Consider the following 22,876-nt stretch of genomic DNA (forward strand, 5'->3'; position numbering starts at 1 on the left):
TACACAGAGTGGAGGACGACCTGGTTTGGTTTAACCTCCTTCTCCCTCCCTTTTTTGTTTAAGCATCTATGAATATCCAGAATGCTCATAGACTGGGCCCCCACTTGTCTTCTTCATCTGCTCCTTCGAAACCCTGTGAGGTAATCCTCCTAGTTTTTTAAATGAACTGATCCTTTACAGGTTTTAAATGGAGCTAATGCTAACAAACTATTTATTTGGTCTGGAGCGAAATTGTTTTTATCCCAAGTTGTCTTCACAGTGACTGCTAAATGATGGAAAGAATTACTTGAGCTTTGACCAGCATTGCGTGCTATGGGTGCGCGATATGAATTATTTCATCCATGCTTGTTAAAGATGACTTTCCAGAACCGCACCTCTATATTTGAAGATCCTGCAGACCTTCAGAAATGTCTTCATTCACACTCTACGGCCTCCATGGATACGCTGGTCCTTCCTTTATAACTTGACTTTTATGTGACAGCCTTGGTTTATTTTTTCCTGACTTTCATTTGTGCTTCATTTACAGGTTATTCATTGACAGTTATCTCTGTATTAAGTCATATATATTTGTTTTTCTCTTTTCTCTATCATTATTGCATATCATCTGGATTTCTTGCATAACCATCTCCTGTTTCGTCTATATTTCCTGATGTTAGCTAACATTAAACGCCAAGAACATCAGTTTGATACTTCTTCATCTGATTCTGTCTTGTTCGCATGGTTAGATTTTAATAAAATCGCTACACATAATGCCTCATCTATTCTTCTTTGTAGTAGTGCTTGTTACTATGGTGAACGCAATAAAGTTTAGAAATCTTTGGTCACTATATCAAATCTCGGAAAAAGAGTGTGTACTGATTGACTCCATTCACTCATTGGATGGGAAGCATCTTTTCAAAGATCAGGACATCTTAGATAAATTCATGAAATTCTAAAAAAATCTACACACTCCGGAATATTCTACATCTGTCTCTTCTATTAATTCTTAGTCGCGTTTCCCCTCCGTCTCATGCAAATCTTGATTTTGCTTCTCTAGAATCTGTTTTACCGATTAAAGAATTATCTAAATATTTAAGTCTCCTTAAAAGGAATAAAACTCCAGCCCCAGATGGGTTTATGGTAGAATTTGATCTTCATTTTTTAAACCTACTTCTAAAACTCTTGCATCTTTTTAAATACTTTTGTATTACTGGCAAGGTGGATTACACTTTTTTAGAAGCTACAATATGTCTAATTCATAAAGACAGTCATGATCCTAAGTAATGCAAGAATGATCACCCTATATCCCTTGTAAACGTGGATTATAAAATTGTTAGCAAATTACTTGCACTACGGCTTGAACCTCTCCTGCCAGATTTAACTGGTCTAGACCAGTGTGGTTTTGTCAAAGGTAGACTATCATCAGATGAGTCCCAGTTATTACTTAATGCTTTAGATAGACTCAAATAATTTCTTACTCTTTAGCTACGGTTTCTATTCACGGAGAAAAAGCTTTTGATAGAGTAGATTGGTCCTTTTTATTAAAAGCTCTTCATTGGCACAGTGTTGCTCCTAAATGTATTTCTCTTGCCTCTATACTATATATAATATGTAGAGCTTTTGCACCATTTAATGGCCTCTCTCAGTTCTTTCCATTGAAACGTGGTATACATCAAGGGTGCACTTTATCTCCCCATTTATTTCTTTTTTCATTTGAACCCTTCCTCTCTCATATCCACCAGAACACCTCTATTTCTGGATTTCTTTCTGGTGATGAGCATGTGAAATAATCTGCTTTTGCTGGTGATATTTTGCTTTTTACATCTAATCCTGAAATCTCTTTCCTCCTTTATTGCAAGAAATCTCTGATTTTTCCTCTTGGTTCAGGTTGTAGAATCAATTCTGACAAGACAGCAAGTCTTCCCATTACCACATTTTGATTAAACCATAATTTTGATTCAACTAATTTCCAATTGAATAGTTATAGATTCAAGTACTTAGGCATTTGGTTCGACAATTCCATATTGGATTTGGTTAAAACTAACATGAAGGAAGGACTGGATCATATTTCCCAACTCCTTTCTTCCTGGAATCCACTTTTTCTCTCATGATGTAGCAGTCTTGATTCTATTATGATTATGATTACTCCCCTTCTGTTATATATCCTTTCTATGATTCTGATTAATATTCTGTTAATTTATTTTAAGAAAATTGATTCCCTCCACTCCCAATTTTTATGGAATAATAAAAAATTCCAGATTTTCCTTATCACAGCTTAGGAAACCTAAATCTAATAGAGAAGAGAACTTTCCTGACTTTCGGCTCTATCACAAGGCTTTCTGTTATAGACTATCTACTAAATGACTTCTTTTCCCCTTTACACCTTTATGGGTAACTGTTGAACGATCCCTACATACACCTTTCTCCATAGGAAGTTCTTGCCTTCACTACAAAGGTCAATATTACTTCACTCCCATTGATCAAACATATTTGTTCAGTATTAAGGCCAAGTGAAGATCACTTCTAGAGACTTTTTCTTACAGTCTCCTCTTTGGTACAATCATCTCATTACTATTAACAATATACCTCTTTATTGGATATCTAGGGGTATTGTTTGGGTCCATGATATGTTCGATGGTACAACTCCTTGTTCTTTCCCTCAATTTCAGGCTACCTTTAAATGTACTCACTCATTTTGGCATAACTTCTCAATCCTCTGGGAATAATTCTAGATGTTTTTATACTCTTCCTTCAAATCTTTCTACACCCACAGAATATACATTTCTCAGAATTCTAACGGTATTCCCAAAGCATTCTGGTCTATAAACAACTTCTTAACACTCCTTCTGAACGACCTAAATCTAAATTGTAACTTACTTGGCAGACAAATTTGGGTTGTAATTGAAGCACCGATTTCTGTAATAAAATCTGAGCTACATATATTAAGATCCCTATACCCGCATTCACCATTCAATCCATGTTTTTTATATATCATAGATTATATTTCATTCTACTCTCCATTGATAATTTCAGACCCACTAATAATAAGACTTGTTGGCCGTGTGATTCTCCCTCGGCTGATTTGATGCATCTCCTATTCTCTATTGGGAAGAAAATCTGGTCTTGTCTCTCAATTATCTTTAATTTGCATACTCCTCTATCAAATTTTAATCTATTTATAGGAAGTCTATCAGAGCTGTTGGGATGACCTATACATAAAAAGGGATTCTTTGACCTGATGTTAGCTTTAGACTTTCAGCAAATTAGACTAAACTGGAAATGTTCCACTAAACGCTCAGCAAAGTCTTGGTGGAAAAATGTAACTAATTGTCTAACTACAGCTACAACAATTAGTGTATCTCTGCTTTCTTTTCTTTATAATATTTTCCATCATTAAATTGCTTGTTTGGGAATTTTGATAATTTCTTTATTTCGCAGTAGTTTGTATTGATATTGATACTCGATCTTCAGTGTTTGACTTATATAATGTTCCATCTCCCCCTTCCCACCTATGATATTGTCAAAATTAAAATTGCTCTCTACTCTGATTTCCTGCCTACCTTCCTTTTTTGCCATTTGAATGTTAATATGTTAGGTTTTTGGCTTATTCTTTGTAATTGTCATCAATTTAATGAAATTTATTAAACACAAAAGAAAAGTTTGTCAAGAAGAAAAATGAAGTAGAGTCCTGTAGTATCCAATGTGAGACTTTGAGGCAAACTCCTTTATTCTGAATCTCTTCATCCAGACCTCATTGGCTTGGTCTATCAACAGTATTTCATATTTTTAATGAGGCTATACGGAACCTGCCTCTGCAAGCAGAGTCCTATATGGCCTATGCTACTTTGTCCCTCAAGTAGTACTTCTAGACTCTATAGGAAGCCATTCAATGGATTCTGAGTGTTCATAGATTTGAGAAAGAAATGAGCTGCTTCACTTCCTGTCTGACAAGGGCTTTCATGTCTTATAGTGCGCAGCATCTAAGGCTGGTTTGTTTGAGGTGGCGTGGCTTGACAAACATTTAACTTGAAAAATTAAGAATGTAAGTAACTGGAAGAGTTGAAATGAAAGTGGGCTGAGGAATACCATATAGAATTCCATATTTTATGAAGATGGATTTGTTTGGATTCATATGCCAGTCATCAAAGCAATGAAGAGGACAGTCTGTCAAGTGTGTTGTATGCAGTAGACCTAAATATTGGAACTTCATCTTTATTGCAAGAGCCATTCAGACTACTTCCATTATTAAACAGGTTCCTCTGTGCTGAAGGACCAGTGGTGTTGCGGTCAGAAGCTCAGCTGGGCGATTGCTTTAGCCTTGGAAACCGACCGTGATGGATGAATGAGGGCAGGATATTCTTTGGGTGTGTTTTATTTTTTCACTCTTGAATCAAGAACACTAGTGACTGCCACCAAGCTGCAACAATATTCCAATCTGCCAAGCATACACAATGAATTGAGTTGTTAATCTTTGCTATGAATAAAAAATTAGGATTTAGGGATTTGCAATACCTGACGTAGATGTTAATATTTTACTGAATAACATTTGCAAAATAGATTCCAGCATAAAGAATTGATCTGTGTTGGTAATAGAAACAGCATTCAGACTCTTAAAAAGCATATATCCATAAAGCACAGCAACATTCCACTGAGGCATGCAGCAGTTTATGTGATGCTTCTACAACATACTGCCATTGTAAGGCATCCACCGCTGTCAGCCAATGGAGCAGTCTAGTCACACAGAATAATATTGTGTTTTTGAAAATACCTACCGGTCTTAGACAGACATCCAGCTGTCACTATGTAGCAAGCAGACAAAACCTCTCCCCCACGAAGCATTTTGGCATTCCTAGGCAAGATTAGCACAAAATGCTACTTTTCAGAACACAAAAACCATTACAGTAAATATTTCCCAGGTTCTCTGAGAATCTGGAACATTTGCCAAAGATCTAGCTCAATGCCATTCCTAGTACCACAAAAGCTGTATTCGCTCTAACAGAAAAGGTTACAAAAGCAAAAAGAAAAAGGTTTCCTGTTGTAAGACGGTGGCCAGTCAATTCATGTCCTCCTGCCTTGACTTGATAATCCAGGAAGGGGTGTGCGAGCTCATGCACCTGCATACTTATGGGTCACTCAAACAGGCAACTTTTGACATTCTCTCAATGTATATTTTGTTACTTATTTATTATTTAATTTTGCCATTTGTAAAGCACACAGCTACGCATTGGGCTTCCCATCGCTGCACTGCAAGGAGCTCCGGAAGATACTACCTTTAGAAGAGCCATGTTTTTAAATGTTTGCAAAACTACATTAGAGAAGTGCAGTTTCAAATATACTGAGGCAGGGCAGGACAGTCTTGGCCCTAAATAAGCAACTGTTCTTATTAATACCACTGGTGTGCCTCTAATCAATCTAACATGCACGTTTTGGCTCCCTCAATCACCCAATAATAACTATCCCCGCACTCGGGATGGTCCAATGCTCTTACCTGTTGCATTGCGTCCTTCTTATATATTTTTTTAACAGTGGCATCGCAATAGCACAATTGGCCCTTATGCATGTAAGGAAAAAGCCCCTACCATCTTGAGAACTCAGGTGTCAATCTATATTTGTGTTCTTACAGCCCTGGAACACTGCACCTGGTGCACCAATGACAGCTATAGCCCTGTCCTCAAAAAGTGCACTGAGTACTCCCCTTGCAATATCTGTACATCTGCCACAATTATATTAGCTACCAATTTCCTTATCGGATTGTTGTCAAATGTAGGTATTCTCTTGCTTGTAGTAATGTATTTTCTTCTATATAGCTTACTATAGTAAGCCAGTTAACTTGGCCCAGCTCCTCTATGTCACTTAATAGTAATTAGTTTAATAATAATAATAATAATAATAATAATAATAATAATAATAATAATAATAATAATAATAATAATAATAATTGTAGTAAAGTGATTCCCAAAATCGATTTTGTGATAGGGGCACTGTGGAATGAGGATCTGTATTTTTTAAAACATATTTTTACATATTCAGAACTCCTAAAGTCTGCCCTTGGTATTCCAGGTGACCATGCCTATATTCTGTAGATATAGGCAGGGTCCTTATAAAAGATGTTTTAGAAGCCCTAGTGTTAGAAAAAATGCCCAAGCCATTTTCTCTATTGCAGATCCCCAGCCACATAGGTTAACATGGCAAGAAGTTATTCATTAATAATTCCCGACAGGAGAATCCCAAAAATATCATTCAAGGACTTACAAGAATGAAATTGATAAATCCAAAAATATACCATTGTTGAATTTATCCTAAAATGTACAGACAAGAAGTTATAAGACTTTCTTGTCTGTAAGCTAAAGTTTAGCCTTCCAGTGATTTGTTCTGATTGGTCAGAGTTAAGTGGATTAGCCAGCTTGCTATGAAGAGGTAATAAATAGCCCCAGGGATGAAAGAGGCATTCTGAGAGGAACAGGTTCTGCTATAAAGGAATGCCAGAGCCAGGGGTAGGGGTCATAAACAATAATCTTAAATTGGAGGAGACAGTGAGATGGCAAGCTTAAGGACAGAATGTGCAGATGCCAGGGGGAGGGACAATGTGGCGATGAGCAATCCTGAAGGTTGGATTAGCTAGCTCTTGCCTCTCTGCAGGAACTTCAGCCATACTGAGTTTTGGAAAAATAGCACTTTCTGGGAGACCATAGTGCCACACTTTGGAGGGAATGGTTACGCACTGGGGTGTCATCCTGCACCTCAGTAGACAGGAGTGCCCTACTGTGTGACCCCAGAGAACACTGAATAAGTGTCTTAGAGGAACAGTGTCTATCAAATCTGCTGTTTGAAACTAGAGAAAGAAGAAGGGTCCTAGCTAAGAAGTTTGATTTGCACCAACCAGGCCCTACACTTGACTGACTGCGCCTGCAGCACCATCTGAAACTACATCCCTGGGCACCTAACTTGGTTCAAAAGAACTAAAGAGTGGACTACCTGCAAGCTACAGGTTAAAGGAGTTCACCTGGACCATCACCACCAAGAATCCCCAGCCTGGACCACTTCCAGTGGATTTGTAAAGGTTTTGTCTGTGTGGATTGTGGGAATTAAAGTCCCAAACTTTCAAGGGCGACCTTGGAGTAGGTTTTGGGCACCTTGGGACTTCACCAAGTTGTTCCAGAAGTTTGAAGCAACTTTGGAAAAAAGCTCCATGAATGGACCGACTCGATAAGTGGACCACGAGCCGGACTGCCCCTCAGGTTCGTCCCAGTGAAAAGCTAAGGAAGTCCAACTTCCAGAGTACACCGGGAGCTGGTCGACCCCCAAGCCGGCAAACCCTCACAGATTCCGACCTTTTTCTCCCGGGTCCCTTGATGTTCCCCTGGGAGAAAAGCTCTGTAAATGTTTCTAAGTCAGAACGTAGAAAAGGTGACCTGGAACAACCTTGAGAGTCAAGCCGCCCACCTTCAACCACGAGCCAGCCTGGTTCTCTGGTTCATCCCACTGGAAAGCTCAGAAGGCCTGACTTTCATAGGTTTGACCGGGAGTTTGACGCAAGGCAATCCAGCGAACCCTCACTGAATCTGGACAAACTGAGGGCTTAGAAGGACCAAGGGAATAAAATCTCCCAAAATGTTTTTAGACAGAAGGTAAAAACTTTGACCAAGACCTACCAAGAGGGGTAGCTGTGCAGGGCTCAATCATGGTTGGCATGAAACTTTGACTTTGTCCCGGTCTAGCGCGACCAGATGTCCCAATAGGCGCTATAGGTTTCTATGTGCTATAGGGCGCTAAATCTTTAAAAAATCTTATTGCCAGTTCCCTACACTGGATTCTTGTCATTTTTGTGTCATTTTCAAGATAATAATATTTCTTATTTGTATTCAGTGGTGTTTGATTTGTATTGTGTGTTGTGTCTTAAGTATTCAGTCATCCTGTGCCCTGGGCACCCCAGATGTTTTGCTGACTGGTACTGGTGGTAACTGACTTTGACCCTCCCTGGGCTCTGCCTAACCAGGCCCAGACCCAGTGATATGCTAATACTACAGAGAAAGCACCTACATCCACAAGGGTGCACTATGGGTTAGGGAGCCCCTATGATTGGCAGGACCTTCCGGATAGGACCTTGGTGCATAATAGGGCCGAGGGGATCAAAACTACCTTTAAGCCTCTAGTATATAATAGGGTATGGCAGTTTAGAGGCCTGCAGCCCTTTGTGCACTTCCATGTGTGCTCTGTTGATGCCTGAGGTCAGTTTAAAAGCAACCCTATGTTTCAGGGCTGCTTTTAAAAAGTATGCATACAAATTTGACTTTGGTCTATAACCGTAATAATATCAATTACCCTAATAACAACAATAAAGCTAATAATAATAATAATTATAAAGTGTTTTTACTAAGTGGTTCATACCTCAAGTTTGCTCTTTCTCAGTGATATAAGTATTTTTCTGTTGCTCTAAGAAAAACTTTAGGTTTCCCTAACAAATATTAAGACTGAGGTAAGAAAGTATAAAACATAAATCAATAGCAATGTGTAATAACAACGATGTAAACATCACTTAAGAGAGGAACAGGGTTAAATAATACAATGAAGCTATCTGAAGCTCTTGTCTTCTCTTTTTGAGGGATATTTAAAGTGCAATAATTCTCATCAACAATGTCAACAATACCTAGAGTACGAGGTTAGAATACTGTTTTTCACCTTCCAGTGTAGGGTCAGTTAAATGCGATGAACACTTACCCTTTGGTGTTAGCATTAGAGGCTGGTGCATACCGCCTATGTGTACGAGTACTCTAAAGCTTGTGTTACACTGAAGCCGATCTGACACTGTGGAGGTAATACTCCATATTTTTCCAGAGTTGTAATTTGGATTAGAACAAGGATGGTCGTCTCGAATTCTAGAAAGAATAAAGTAAAATTCATATTTTACTGGTTAAGTATTGCATGAAATACAGAAATCCTAAGCACCCAAATAAAATAAACCATAAAGCAAATACACAGTAAAGTGTTCGCATGATGACCACATTTGGAAATGTAGAGCATACGTGTTAGTAACATATCTACTTTAAATATTGTAACTATGATCCAAATTTTATTAGGCCATGGTGTCTGGAATACACCTTCAGAGCGCAGGTCTGTAGAAAACTGGCTGGAGAGGTTGGTGGGGGGGGGGGGGGGGTTGTGCTAACAAAAATAGAATTAGATGAGTAGTGCACACAGCAGTCTTTCCACAAGAGAAAGATTCCATAACAACAGTAGGAAATAAAATCTGTCACAGGTCTCGGTCACACTGCCTCATTCAAGATCACTTCTAGGGGCAATAAGTGAGCATAAAAGTGGGAAAATCTCTATAGCCATTACTGCTCTATAATTGACATAGGAAAAAAATACTTGGTCACACAGATTTGTAATATATTACCAATAAATAGTCTGATAGGGATACCTCACCCCGCACCATGGTGTCAACCTCACTCCAGAATAATTTTTCTCTGAGCTATGTGGCTATATGAATTATATGCCATCTCCACCACTCTGATAGGATTCATGAAACAGTGGTGCACTTCAGCAGAGCATGGAAATGGGTTTTGAAGTGATAGTTGGATCCAGCCCCTTTGAAGAACTTTGGGGGGGCAGGGATTGGCATTCATATTCTGAGACGAAGGTCCGCGTTACAATGGCTGGCAGACCACAGACAGGCTGTCGGTGGCCATCCACCTGCCATCTAGGGCATTAGTCAAACCACTGCATTACAATTCAGCTGGCCGAACCGCAGGAGTAGGGGGGGTAGGACCACCACCTCTGACAGGATTAAAGATCCCTCCAGGTCAGTGGTCGGATTCCTAATCCGTACAATGGGGGCGGTGCCGTAGGGATTAGAACATCCCTTTCCGACTGTTCATGGCAGTCCCACCACCATTAATAGGCAGCCGGAAAGAAACTTTGGGGACTTCCTCGGCCAATGCTGTGTGTCAAAGGGGGCAAGAAAGAAGGTTTGGGTCCTGTATCTGAACTGGCTTGGACCACTCAAATATACTCAACAAACAAAGTAGCCAGACAGATTTGTTTCTTAAATTTTTGATACCACCCAGCCTATAAGTTCTGGGGGATCACCTATTTTATTTTAGTATTTTTATATATTTTTAGAAAAACATTTTACCATTTGATTTGTATATGTCATCAAACAGACAGTCAGCGAACAGTGAAAAAATACATACAGACAAATAAAGTGTGCATAAATATACAAGTGCTCAAAATCTATATAATCCATACTATTAGTTTATAAAGACAACACCAAAAAAATTTAATCAAATACCTAGCAATTATTTCACATTAGGAACCAGTCCTTTTGTGTTAGGTACAAGAAGACAGGCGGACAAACAATTCATAAGCACTGCCTGCCTGTCTTACTAAACCAGGGATAGGGAAGTGAAATATAGGGTTGCAAAACTAGGGATGACAGGATGTATTAATTTTGAACGGCCCTAGTGGCATCCTTCTTCTTTTGCATGAAGTGCTCCCAATTGTCATTAGAAGAATCCCCTGGCGCTCCACTCATTCATCTCCTGGTATTGCCAGAATTCCATAAATATCATAATGCAATGTTCACAAAAAATTCATTTTATTTCATCATTATAGTTTGCATTAGTTTCTTTCGAAGGCTTATATTGTCTGCTTTATCATATAAACCAAAGTTCAATTAGTCCAATGCATTTCGGGCTGTTATGCCCTTCATCGGGGACCAAAAAGCTGAAAACAAGGAGCATAAAAAACCTAATCAATTCATGGGATTTCAGATATCATCATAAGCAAGCATCTAAATAACAACAAACGTTGTGCATTATAACTGTGTGGTGAAACGTGAAAACAACTCCAGAGTGACCGTGGTGAAATCAGCAGAATAGAAATAAATGAAAATGTCGCCTGTAGGCACTCACGTTGAAGTTGTACAGTCTCCAATGTATATGGTTACTATAGGAGAAAGCGTTGACATTAGGTCACGCTACATACATTCCTAAAACATTATGTTTAGCGAGAAAGCTTGGCAACAGAGACTTACTCTTAAGACGCCGCAGCGTCTCTCACGCGATTCAACAATTCATCAAATGCGATCTTCCTCGAGTGTGACTCGCAGTAATGTGGAGTAGCCAATGAGCAGACCGGTGAGAAAAGAAATAACTATGTCCTGGGTAAAACGGATGGTGATTGGTCCAGCGTCCGATCATGTGATCGGAGACTGGGTCAATGCAAGTTAGAATGTCAAACATGAATTGGGTGTTGATAAAGTTGCACGAAAGGAAATAATAAAAAATAAATAAATGAAAAAACAATAATAAAATAGCAACATTGCATAATCATGTTGTTGATGCAAGTGATGAAACCGTATTAAGGGGACTCATCTTACAACAGTTAAACAAAGGACATAGAATAAGTCTGGTGGATTATTCACAAGTAACACATAAATTCTATACGGTCATTGAGACAGAAAGGTTTGTGAGAGTTAAGCAAATAAATCCAACTATTTTCTCTTTGTAAGAGATAACAATTGTTGTCCCGACCTTCTATTTTAGGAATGACCTCCAGAATCAAAAATTGGAGTTGTGAAATGTTATGTGATGTTTCAGAAAAATGGACAGCGACAGTTGATTTAGTGTTATGAGTTCTGATATTAGACTTATGTCCGTTCAGTATGATTTTGATCTTGCGAGTGGTTTTTCCCACGTGTACCTTTCTGCAGGGACACTTGAGCATGTAGATCACATTAGTTGTGTCACAGGTCGCGTTCACTCGTAATTTGAACTTGTGCCCTTTCATAGGGTGAGTTATGCAGTTGCCTCTGATGATGTTATTACAATTTCCACATTGTAAACAGGGTCGAGTTCCACGGAAAATAGTCAAAGCGTCAGTTTTGGTTTTCAAAAGTTCACCTAAATTTTTGCCCCTGGTGAAAGCAAAGATTGGTTGGTGGTCAAAAGCATGATTAAAATCCGGTTCTGCTTTCAAAATGTGCCAGTGATTACGGATGATTTTCTTGAATTTATAGCTAGCAGTGGAATATTTTGAAACAATTGTGGTTCTATTTTCTTTGTTTTTTTGTCGTGTTTTCAACAGATCTCCTCTGGGCATACTTTTGATTTTCTCTTTGGTTTGATCAATAAGATTGACAGGATAACCCCTGTCACAAAATCTGTTGCCCTTCTCATTGAGTTTCGGTTAAAGTTTGTTAGGATCAGAAATAATTCTCTTGGCCCTCATGATCTGTGATAGAGGCAAATGTTGCTTAAGTGACTGTTGGTGGAAACTTTGAAAATGCAAGGTATTGTTTCTATCCGTTGCCTTCCGGTACATTTCTGTTTCAATACCCTCTTCGTGTACATTAATCCGTACGTCTAAAAAGGTGATGGTTGAGTCTGGTTGAGTCTGAGATTTCCCAGGTTAATTGAATTCTCTCATTTTTCTGATTCAAATTGATAAGTGCTTCCACTAGTTGTTCCTTTGTGTCTTTCCAAAGATTGAAGATGTTGTCGATGTATCGAACAAACATTTTCAAGTTAGTCTTCCAAAGAGGATTTTCCAAGATATGTTGTGTTTCGTAGGACTTCATGTAGATATTCGCATATACATGGGCGGCACAATTGCCCATGGAAGTTCCAACCAGTTGTTGGTACCAGATGTTGTTGTGCACGAAGTAGCTATGATACAGTGTGAAAATTATTAATTCATAAGGAAAGTCTGTGTGGGTAAATCATATTCAGTAGTCAGGATTGCCTCTTCCATAGCCTCAATTCCTCCGCCATGTGGAATCGAGGTATAGAGGGATTTAACATCTTAATATAAGACGGCATTTGTTGAACTGTAGGTTGCAGATATCTATCAATAAACTGTCCAATAGGCTCATGTAAACTTCCCTTAGTTGAAACTATAGGTTGCAGTGGAGGATCTAATAGATTTTTATGCACTTTGGGCATCATGTAGAAGGTAGGACTCCTGGGGTTAGATTTGCTTAGAAAGTTTTTGGTTCTTTCATTAATAGTCTCATTGTTCCTAGCCTTATAGATGATTTCTTTGAGTTTGTTCAAGTATTCCTGAGTGGGATTTTGATCAAGCGGTGCATAGATGTTGGTATCTGATAGATGTTTGTTGATTTTTTCTTGATACATCGTGGTGTTCATCACAACTAGGCCACCGCCTTTGTCAGCTTTTGTGCAGGTGATCTTCTCATTGTTAGCCAGTTGTTAACCCTTCTTCTTTTTCCCAGGCTTGGGGTCAACGCGTTTCGAACCACAATATTAGTATGGGTTCTCCTCAGGACACGGACTGGATGGAGCCGAAACTGAACATGACACTTGAATGTCACTCATGTATCGTTGCAGTGAGATGGATGGCCTCAAGGGTGCCGGAATTCTTCGCATCAAGTTGCGTCGTTTACGCAAATGGTTGGAGAAGTATCCATGAATCCGTAGTTCGTTGGATTTGATTAAATAGTTTTTGGTGTTGTCTTTATGAACTGATAGTATTGATTGTATAGATTTTGAGCACTTGTATATTTAGGCACACTTTATTTGTCTGTATGTATTTTTTCACTGTTCGCTGACTGTCTGTTTGATGACATATACAAATCAAATGGTAAAATGCTTTTCTAAAAATACATAAAAATACTAAAACACAATAGGTGATCTCCCAGAACTGATAGGCTGGGTGGTATCAAAAATGTAAGAAACAAATCTGTCTGGCTACTTTGTTTGTTGAGTATATGTGTGTCAAAGGGGGCACATTTGGTGCTCCCTCAAACATCCATGCACCATGTGCAGGCACCACATGGTTCCTGGCAAATGGTTCATAGATGTTTAAAAACATCCCTTTTTCAATTGCAGCGTGTGGGGCTGCCATTTTCCGGGCCATGGAATGGGGAGCAAAAAAACAATGGATTTAGGCCCAGATCTCTGTACAGGGTTAATGTATGACATTGCTCTGCATTTTGTCTATCAATTGTTCTCTTTGAATTTTTCACCCAGAGTGGGATGGGTATGACCTGTGCTCTCCATATCAGTGGAGTCAAGCTATCCTAGCTGATGAGGGGTGGTACCACGAAACCAGTCCTAGAATGCTTGTTTCCAGTCTAATGAGGACCTGGCCTGGCAGTTGGGTCTGGACCGTTCCCATGGGGAACATGGTCAAGACTGGTTTGCATAGGGCTGGGTCTAAACTGGAATGGCATGGGGAGCAAAAAAAGATGGATTTAGGCATAGACCGCTGTACTCGGGTGAATGTATGACATTGTTCTGCAGTCTGTCCATCAATTGTTCTTTTTGCACTTTTCCGAGCCACAGCACAAGCCACTATTGCAATTCCTGGGATACTGCAAGCCCACCACATAGGTAACAGGAATCCACTGGGGCCATGACCCAAACCTTTTGTCCAGGGTGAAACTCCATCAAAGTGGCATTCTGATCGTGCCAGCATGTCATCTCTTCCTGGTTGGCTTTCATGTTTGCCTCAGCAAGTTTCCTGAAATGCCAAGTCTGGTCCCTGAAGGCCAGCATATAACTAAACACATCCTAGTGAGGTTTCATGGGAGATTTCTCCCAGCCTTCCTTGGCCAGACTCAGAGGCCTTCTTACCGGGTGACCATAGAGCAGCTGAAAGGCACTGAACCCTAAGGACTTCTGTGGCACATCATAGTAAGCAAACAACAGACATGGCAAGAGGACATCCCACTTAGTCCTCATGGGTTCACCCAGGCCCATAATCATGCCCTTAAGGGTCCAGTTGAAACTAAGTGTGAGCGCACAATCCGTTCCGCTCGCGGATTTTCGGTAAATCCGCAATCCACGATTTCCCGCGAATTTTCCCGAAAAACCGCGAATCCGTGACCGGCGGATCCGGGGGGCAAAAGTTCAAGCCTTCAAGCTTGAAGTTGTTGTAACTATTTTAGGATGGCGCCGGCAAGCTGCCAGCGCCATCCTAAAATAGTTACTAAGTTAGCTTCAACAGAAAGCACTAATAGATAAAATAAAGCAGGTGCTCGAGCACCTGCTTTATTTTATCTATTAGTGCTTCCTGATGAAGCTAATTTAGTAACTATTTTAGGATGGCGCTGGCAGCTTGCCGGCGCCATCCTAAAATAGTTACAGGATGATGGATGGACAGCTCACTCAAGGGACCACTGCGCACATCGGTGTGCATAGTAACACACACATGGCCGCTGGAACTAGTAGAAGCTCAAATTCAGTGACTCATTCATCAGCCCAAAAACAATCGTGAGCGTCATCGAGGCTGGGCAGGTGTGCCTTCTTCCCAAATCTACCGTCGAAAATTAGCTGTGATGCTGGATAGAGGCATTTGTATCCTTGACTTTCACAAGCGCAATCCTCGTGCTGTTCCTGTGACCAGGAGCTAAGCATGGGCGAATTTTGCGAATCTCGCGTTCGCGAATTTTGCGGATTTGCGAACTCGCAATTCGCGAAATCCGCGAATTCTCGTGAATTTGCGGATTTTTTGTGTGTGTTCGCGCGGGTTTCTGCCAGTTCGCGAGGGTTTTGTACAATTTCGCAAACGCGAACTTACCTGTCGGGTCGCAAGTTTTGCGAACACTTTGTTTCTACGTGTCCAGCCTGTTTGGGACACTCTTCTTCATCACTGCCACTCTCTGTCACCACTGCCACTCTCTGACTACTCATGCCACCCTCTGGCCCACCCATGCCACCCTCTGTTTCATCACAGCACCCTCTGGTTGTCCAGTCAGTGTACATTATTGTGGCAAAGCAAAGCACACCTTCCCTGCCTCAAGTGACCTGAATTAATGTGGGGCTGATTAATGTGTCACAGAATATTTTTTTAGCTGGCACCTGCTTCCTTAATGCTTCCTGATTAGTGATCTTTTGCACTTGCTAAGTGCTTTCATTGTTGCAAAATTAGTTACAACACCTGCCCTGCCCCAACTGACAATAATGAATTAGGGGCTGATTAATGGATTTGAACTTCCAGCCTGGCTCCTGCTTGTCTCCCTTAGCTGTAATTCAGGACCTTTGTGGCATATGTGTAACTATTCTGAGGTTCAGAGCAGGGTCACATAATAGTTGCAAGTAGGCAACTGAACTCTGGAGGGGCCCCTCAGGAAGCACTACAGGAAATGGCTACTAATGATGAGCCTGAACTTTTGAACCTGGTAAGTAGTTTCAGTTTTGCTAAGATCGTATTTCTGCAATTTAGCGCTTATTCGCGGGCGCGAAGTTGTACTGGGAAGCCGCGAACTCATGCGAACAGTGCGAGCAAGCCATAAAATCCGCTGCTCGCGGATTTTGCGGGAGATTCACGAATCTCGCGGAGTGCGAATTTACCGAAAATCCGCGAGCGAAACGGATTTTCCGCCCATACTCACCAGGAGCTTCTTTCTCTTCATCTGCTGCTCTGATCGGTCTCTGACCATTTATACACAGAAGAGGCACTTGAAATCGCACAGTAGACCCCCCCATTCAAAAAATCCTCAAAATCCGCAAATTTGCGCACTTTGCGGATCCGCGAATAGGCAAATCAGCAAATCGTGGATCCGCGAAATCCACCCATGCTTATTTGAAACTCTCAACAAGCCCATTCCCCTGGGGTTGGTAAGGAGTGGTGAACCTATATGTTACCCCACACTCCATCTCAAAGTACATGAAGTCTCTGTGGGAGAAGTTAGTTCTCCTATCAGACACCGCCTCTCTAGGAAATCCCACACGGGAGAAAATCCCTATCAGTGCCTGTCCCACCACGGAGCAGTGACTGTCCTGAGCGGGGCCTAAGGGTATCTGGTGGCATGGTCATCCAATACCAGAATGAACCTGTTGCCCATGGCTGTCTTGGAATCCAGAGGCCCCACAATATCAATGCCCACTCTCTAGAATGGGGTACTCACAATAGGAAAGGCTGTAGTGGGGCCTTAACCTTCCCCCCACTCTTCCCACTTGCCTAGCAAGTCTCACATGAGCCTGACCCAGGCAGGTCACTCCCTACGCCGCGCAGCGCCACCAGCCTGTGCCTGTGTCCTAGCCCAGCTGCTGCTGGGGGATCGAGGCCCACCTCCATCCGCAGGCTACTACCTGCGCCTCATCCCTGGTGGCCAGTGGTAGGTCTTTGGTTTGCTCTCTCGCTTCTGCCCGTTCTTACTGCTGTTGCCTCAATCTGCAATTTTTACTTGTGTGTGTTTGTCTCACCCCCTCATTCCCCCTGCTTTGTTCTGCCCATTTTGCCTTCTGTGTCCTTCGCCTGTTCTTGCCGCTGTTACCTGATTCCGAAATTGTAACTTGTGCTCTTTTCTCTCTGCCTTCCATTACCCTTGCTTTGTTATACCTGTTTTTTTTTTCCTCTGTGTCCTTCGCAGGTCTCACTTTTGCCTGCCTCACTGCTGTTGCTGCCTGTTTTCCTAACTGTTTAATTGTACTCGCTTTCTTCACCCCCCTGCTGTGTTGTGCCCGCTTTTTTCCTCTGCGTCCCCTGCGGCCCGCCCCCCTACTCCCATTCATCCGCCCCCCCTCCCAGCTGCCTCCTCCATCCCACTTCTGCTTATTATGGCAGCAGCGCAGCGGACATGATGCTGGCGCGCCGAAAGTACGCCTAAGGCAAACCCCATCTGCGCCAGTCTGTGCCTGGACCGCGCCCAGCACCAGAACCCTTGGCCTCCGTGAACGCCTCAACACCCATCTCCGCTACGACTTTAGCACCCTCCACGCACTCAACGCCAGACGAGATCGCACCTGCTGCCTAGCCGCCCAAAGCGCACCCAAGGGCCCTTCTCCTGCCGGAACTGCAGCTTCACCATTATCCGGTCCAACAACCCTTTGACCAGGAAATAACCCAATTACCTCAGCTGCATCCTTCTCAAATCCCACTCCGCCCGCAAACACGCCGTCGAATTCTGGGACCTGCTCGACTCAACCTCCTCGGACGTTGCCTTTCTGACAGAGACCTGGCTCAACCCCTCCTCAGCACCCGACATTGCCATAGCCATCCCAGACAGGTACAAGATCACCCGCAGGGACCGCACCAATGGAATAAGAGGATGAATCGCCATTGTTCACAGGAACACTCAGAGTCTCTACCAACACCGACGACACCCTCAGCACGGCCGATCACCTGCACTTCCAGATCCACATGAACCCCAAAGCCACTCTCAGAGTAACCCTCGTCCACACACAAACCCCAGACCCCGACCACAGTTCAGCGACTCCATCGCAGACTGAGTCAGCACACATGCCCTCACCTCCACAGACTACATCCTCCTCGGGGACCTGAACTTCCACCTAGAGAACAACAACAATACCAACTCCACCACCCTGATTGACAACCTCGCCAACCTCGGCCTCAGATAACATGTCACAACACCCAACCACTCTGCTGGCCACACGCTTGACCCCATCTTCTCTGCAAGCTCCCACGTCACCTTCAGCCACACCACCGAACTCCACTGGACCGACTGTCACTGTATAAACTTCACCTTCCGGAAACCCACCACGCACCATCGCACCCAACAGATGCCCTGCCGCTGCTGGAGCCAAGTCACCAAAGACGAGCTATTCACTACCCTCGCCTAGAACTCTCCTGCTGAACCCACCGACCCCGACACCGCCGCCCGCAACCTCAGACAGTGGATCAATGACTGCGCCAACACCTTTGCCCCGCTCAAGAAGCCCTGCAAAAGCCACTCCAGCAAGAAAGCCAGCTGGTTTACTGAAGACCTCCAGGCCTCCAAGCAGACCTGCCGAAAGCTAGAGAAGAACTGGCTCTGCAAACAAACACCGGACAGCTACGGATCCCCCAAGAACTCCACCCGTTGACACCATCACCTCATCAGAACCACCAAAAGGGCCTCCTTCAAAGACTGCCTAGACAACAAGGCACACAACAGTAAAGAGTTCTTCACCATCGTGAAGGAACACTCCAACCCCAGTTCCAACACCAACAACATCCCACCTTCGCAAGACCTGTGCGACTCGCTCGCCTCCTTCTTCCACCGTAAGATCACAGATATCCACGACAGCTTCAACGCCACAAAAGCCCCGACCACGGAGACACCCACACCCATGACCACCAACCACCTGCTCTCCTAGACCAACATCAACGACGACGACACCATCAAGGTCATGAACACCATCCACTCCGGATCTCCATTAGACCCGTGCCCACACCACATCTTCAACAAAGCCAGCGCCGCCATCGCTCCCCATCTCCGAAAAGCCATCAACATCTCCTTCAAGACAGCAACCTTCCCTGAGAGCTGGAAGCATGCCGAGATCAATGCCTTACTCAACAAACCCAAGGCGGACCCCAAGGACCTTAAGAGGTTTCGGCCCATCTCCCTACTCCTGTTCCCGGTGAAGGTCATCAAGTAAACCGTCAACAAATACCTGCCCCGCTACCTCGAGGAAAACAACATCTTGGACCCATCCCAGTCTAGGTTCCTCAGCAACCACAGCACCGAAACTGCCCTCATTGCCGCCACCGATGAAATCAGAGCCCTGCTAGACAACGGAGAAACTGCGGCCCTCATCCTCCTGGACCTGTCAGCCGCATACAACACAGTCTGCCACCGCACACTTGGAACACGCCTCCACGACGCCGGGATCCTAGAGAAGGCCCTGGACTGGACTACATCCTTCCTCTCCAGCAGAACACAGAGCATCCACCTCCCCCCTTCCGCTCCAAAGCCACCAAGATCATATGCGGCGTACCCCAGGGCTCATCCCTCTGCCCAACGCTGTTCAACATCTACATGGCACCACTCGCCCACATCGCCCGACTACACAACCTCAACATCATCTCCTACGCCGATGACACCCAACTGATCCTCTCCCACACCAAGGAAGGACCCCCTCAACGCCAAAACCAACCTCCATGAAGGAATGAAGGCCGTCGCCTAATGGATGAGCCGACTGAAGCTGAACTCGGATAAAACGGAGGTTCTCATCCTCAGATCCACCCCTTCAGCCTGGGACAACTCCTGGTGGCCGACTGCACTGGGAACAGCTCCTACACCCACCGACCATGCACACAACCTAGGGATCATACGCGACTCCACCCTCTCCATGACTAAACCGGTCAACGCCCTCTCCTCCTCCTACTTCAATACCCTCTGCATGCTCCGCAAGATTAACAAGTGGATCCCCACCGAAACAAGAAGAACAGTCACCCAGGCCCTCGTCAGCAGCAGGCTGGACAACGGAAACGCACTCTACGCCAGAGCCCCGTCCAAACTCCTGAAAAGGCTTCAATGCATCCAGAACGCCTCTGCTTGCCTGATCATCGACATCCCTTGCCACAGCCACATCACACACCACCTGAGAGACCTGCACTAGCTCCCCATCAGCAAGAGGATAACCTTCAAGCTCCTCACCCATGCACACAAGGCACTCCACAACACCGGACCAGCGGACCTCAACAAACGACTCAGCTTCTACACCCCATCCGCCTGCTACACTCCAAAGACCTCGCCTGCTCCACAGTCCCCACCATCCGGAGAGCAACCTCCAGTGGCAGATCGTTTACCCACCTCACTGCAAAGACCTGAACACCCTCCCCATCCACCTTTTGCAGACCAAGACCTGCTGACCTTCAGAAAACTCCTCAAGACCTGGCTTTTCGAGCAGTAGCAGCATTCCCCTCAGTGCCTTGAGAACCTCACAGGTAAGTAGTTTTCTTTACAAATGTATCAATTGATTGATTGATTGATTGACATGACCTGCAGTGAACATCTGGGGCAATAGAAGTGGGTGACCAGCCTCTCATAGATCTTGGTCTGTCCCAGATGTGCAGCCAGTGGCACATCATGAGCCAACCCCAGTAGGATGATCCTGAAGAGCTGTGGTACCAGCACACAGGCTCAGCAACCTTAGGCTCGCTGTAAAGGAGGTCATTCTCCCAATAGATCCAATGCGACACTGTCTGATCACCTGCTACCCGGGCAGGGCATGTCGCCTCACCCCCTCAAAAGAAGGGCAGGTTCTCTGTTGCTCACAAAATTCCTCCCTGGAGGGCCCTCCTTTCTGCTGCCAATGGGTCAGCTCCAGTAGGTCCGCCAGTTCAGCCCATTGTTCCCCTGTAGGTTCCAGGGCATCCCCCTCAAGGTCTGCTCCCTCGGGGACTGTGGGAACTGCAAGGGCTGGTTTCCTGCGCCCCCTACCCCTTCTCTTTAAGGCAGAGGCCTGGGCCTTGCTTTCAGGCACCAGATCCTCCTGAACTCGTTTTTGAGTTGTCATGGACCGAGTGGTTGCACACGCCCACACCGGCAGACCCAGCATTTCCATATGAGACTTTCTCTCCACTGTAGCCCACGGGGAGTTCTCTAGATCATTGCCCAACATACAGTCTACAGGCATGGCGGGCCTCACAGCCACTTGAAGAGTTCCTGAGACCCCCCACTCAAAGAGAACCTCAGCTACCTCACACTGGCTCTCTGAGTGGTCTGCTCACACTACGGGGAAGAATGCATGGGGACAACCTGCTCCTTGGACACCAACCGGGAGCTGACAGCAGTCACACTAGCTCCGGTGTCCCTGAGAGCCTCCACCCTATGGCCATTGATGGTCACCCACTGCTAGTACTTCTTAGTGTTATTAGGCAGTGTGGGAATAAAGACCTTCTCAAAGTCTCCTAGCGAGACAAGGGTTACCTCCTCCCCCCGGATCATAATACTGGTGGCCCACTTGATCACACTTGAAACAAGTGAGTGGCCCCCTCTGAACAGGCCTACCTGTCAGGGACACTGGCTTCTTCTCAGGGGGAGGCTGGGACACCACTGCTTGGTTCCCTTGGGAATTACTTTGAGGCCCTCTCTGGAACTCCCTCCGCGTACCCTTGTCCCCTCCACTGCTCTGCTGGGGACCCTGTCCACCTCTGGGGTAGTGTCCCACAAAACCTTTCAGGACCCTGGTGCTCACCCAGAGGTCCGCTTCCTCAGCAAGCTTCCTAGGGATAGTCAGCTTGCTATCAATGAGGTGCTGGCATAGCTCTGTAAAAACAGTTACTAGTAAAAAAGGCTCCCACAAAAACAAATTATGCAATTGCTCAAAAGTTTCCACTTTTCTACCTTTAACCCAGCGATCCATTGCTCTGCCGAAAAAAGATACACATTCAACCCAAGTGGTACCCTCTAACTTCTTACAGGTTATAAACCTCTGCCTGTACATTTCTGGGGTCAAACCATAATGGGTCCTCACAGCTTCTTTCATATGGGCATACACCATCCTGCTCTCCTCAGGCAGATCCAACAGGGTATCCCTACCATCACTCACAAAGCATCCCCACAACGGCGCTCCTCAATCCTTTTCAGGCACCCGGTGGGACACCACTGCTATCTCATATGCGGCAAACCATTGCCCAATAGCCTCACTCTTGTGAAAATCCTTAATGACATCCTTAGGAATATAAACTCTACTCCCAGAAGTTACTAAAGGTATTCTGCTTCAAGAGGGGGAGACTGGGACACTCCTCGCCCTGATCTCTATCTCCCTCAACATTCACTCATGCTTCATTCTCATTTTCTCAAGTTCAATTGACAATCGATTCTTCTCAATGTCTAACTTCTTACTCTCAAGGTCCTTCTGACCATCCAATTTAGCCATCTCCAAACTATGCCTCCTATCTCTCTCCCTTTCCTCCAGCTTTTCTGGGGTGGGGCTCCTTTGGGATACACTACTACCTGGATTGGAGGGTGTACTATTTTCCTGCCTCTACTGCATCATCCTGCTGCCCTCCAGCATTCTCTTCCTCATCCCCAGTGGACTCTCTCCCTTCCCACCTGGATTTCAGCACCCTCTGGTACTCCTCCTTCCTAGAGGGACCTATCACAGGGACAATAAATTGCTTACAAAATTAATTTAGCTGTCTGGCAGTATAGGTATCTAATCCTTCCTCCTCAAAGGTGATCCTCAGAAGCATTCGATGT

General features: G+C 44.1%; 1 protein-coding gene across 1 annotated transcript in view; it reads right to left on the bottom strand.

Annotated features, from left to right (window-relative positions):
* PIK3C2G (phosphatidylinositol-4-phosphate 3-kinase catalytic subunit type 2 gamma) overlaps positions 1-22,876 on the bottom strand; it is a 1,914,223-nt gene that overhangs the window by 1,649,829 nt on the left and 241,518 nt on the right. The window contains exon 4 of the mRNA XM_086920790.1: positions 8,698-8,855. Coding sequence (XP_086776916.1) covers positions 8,698-8,855 — 158 coding nt within the window. The remainder of the gene's footprint in view (positions 1-8,697; positions 8,856-22,876) is intronic.

Source organism: Lissotriton vulgaris, chromosome 1_1 (genome assembly GCF_964263255.1).
Source record: "Lissotriton vulgaris chromosome 1_1, aLisVul1.2, whole genome shotgun sequence".
Classification (NCBI taxonomy): Eukaryota; Metazoa; Chordata; class Amphibia; order Caudata; family Salamandridae; genus Lissotriton; species Lissotriton vulgaris.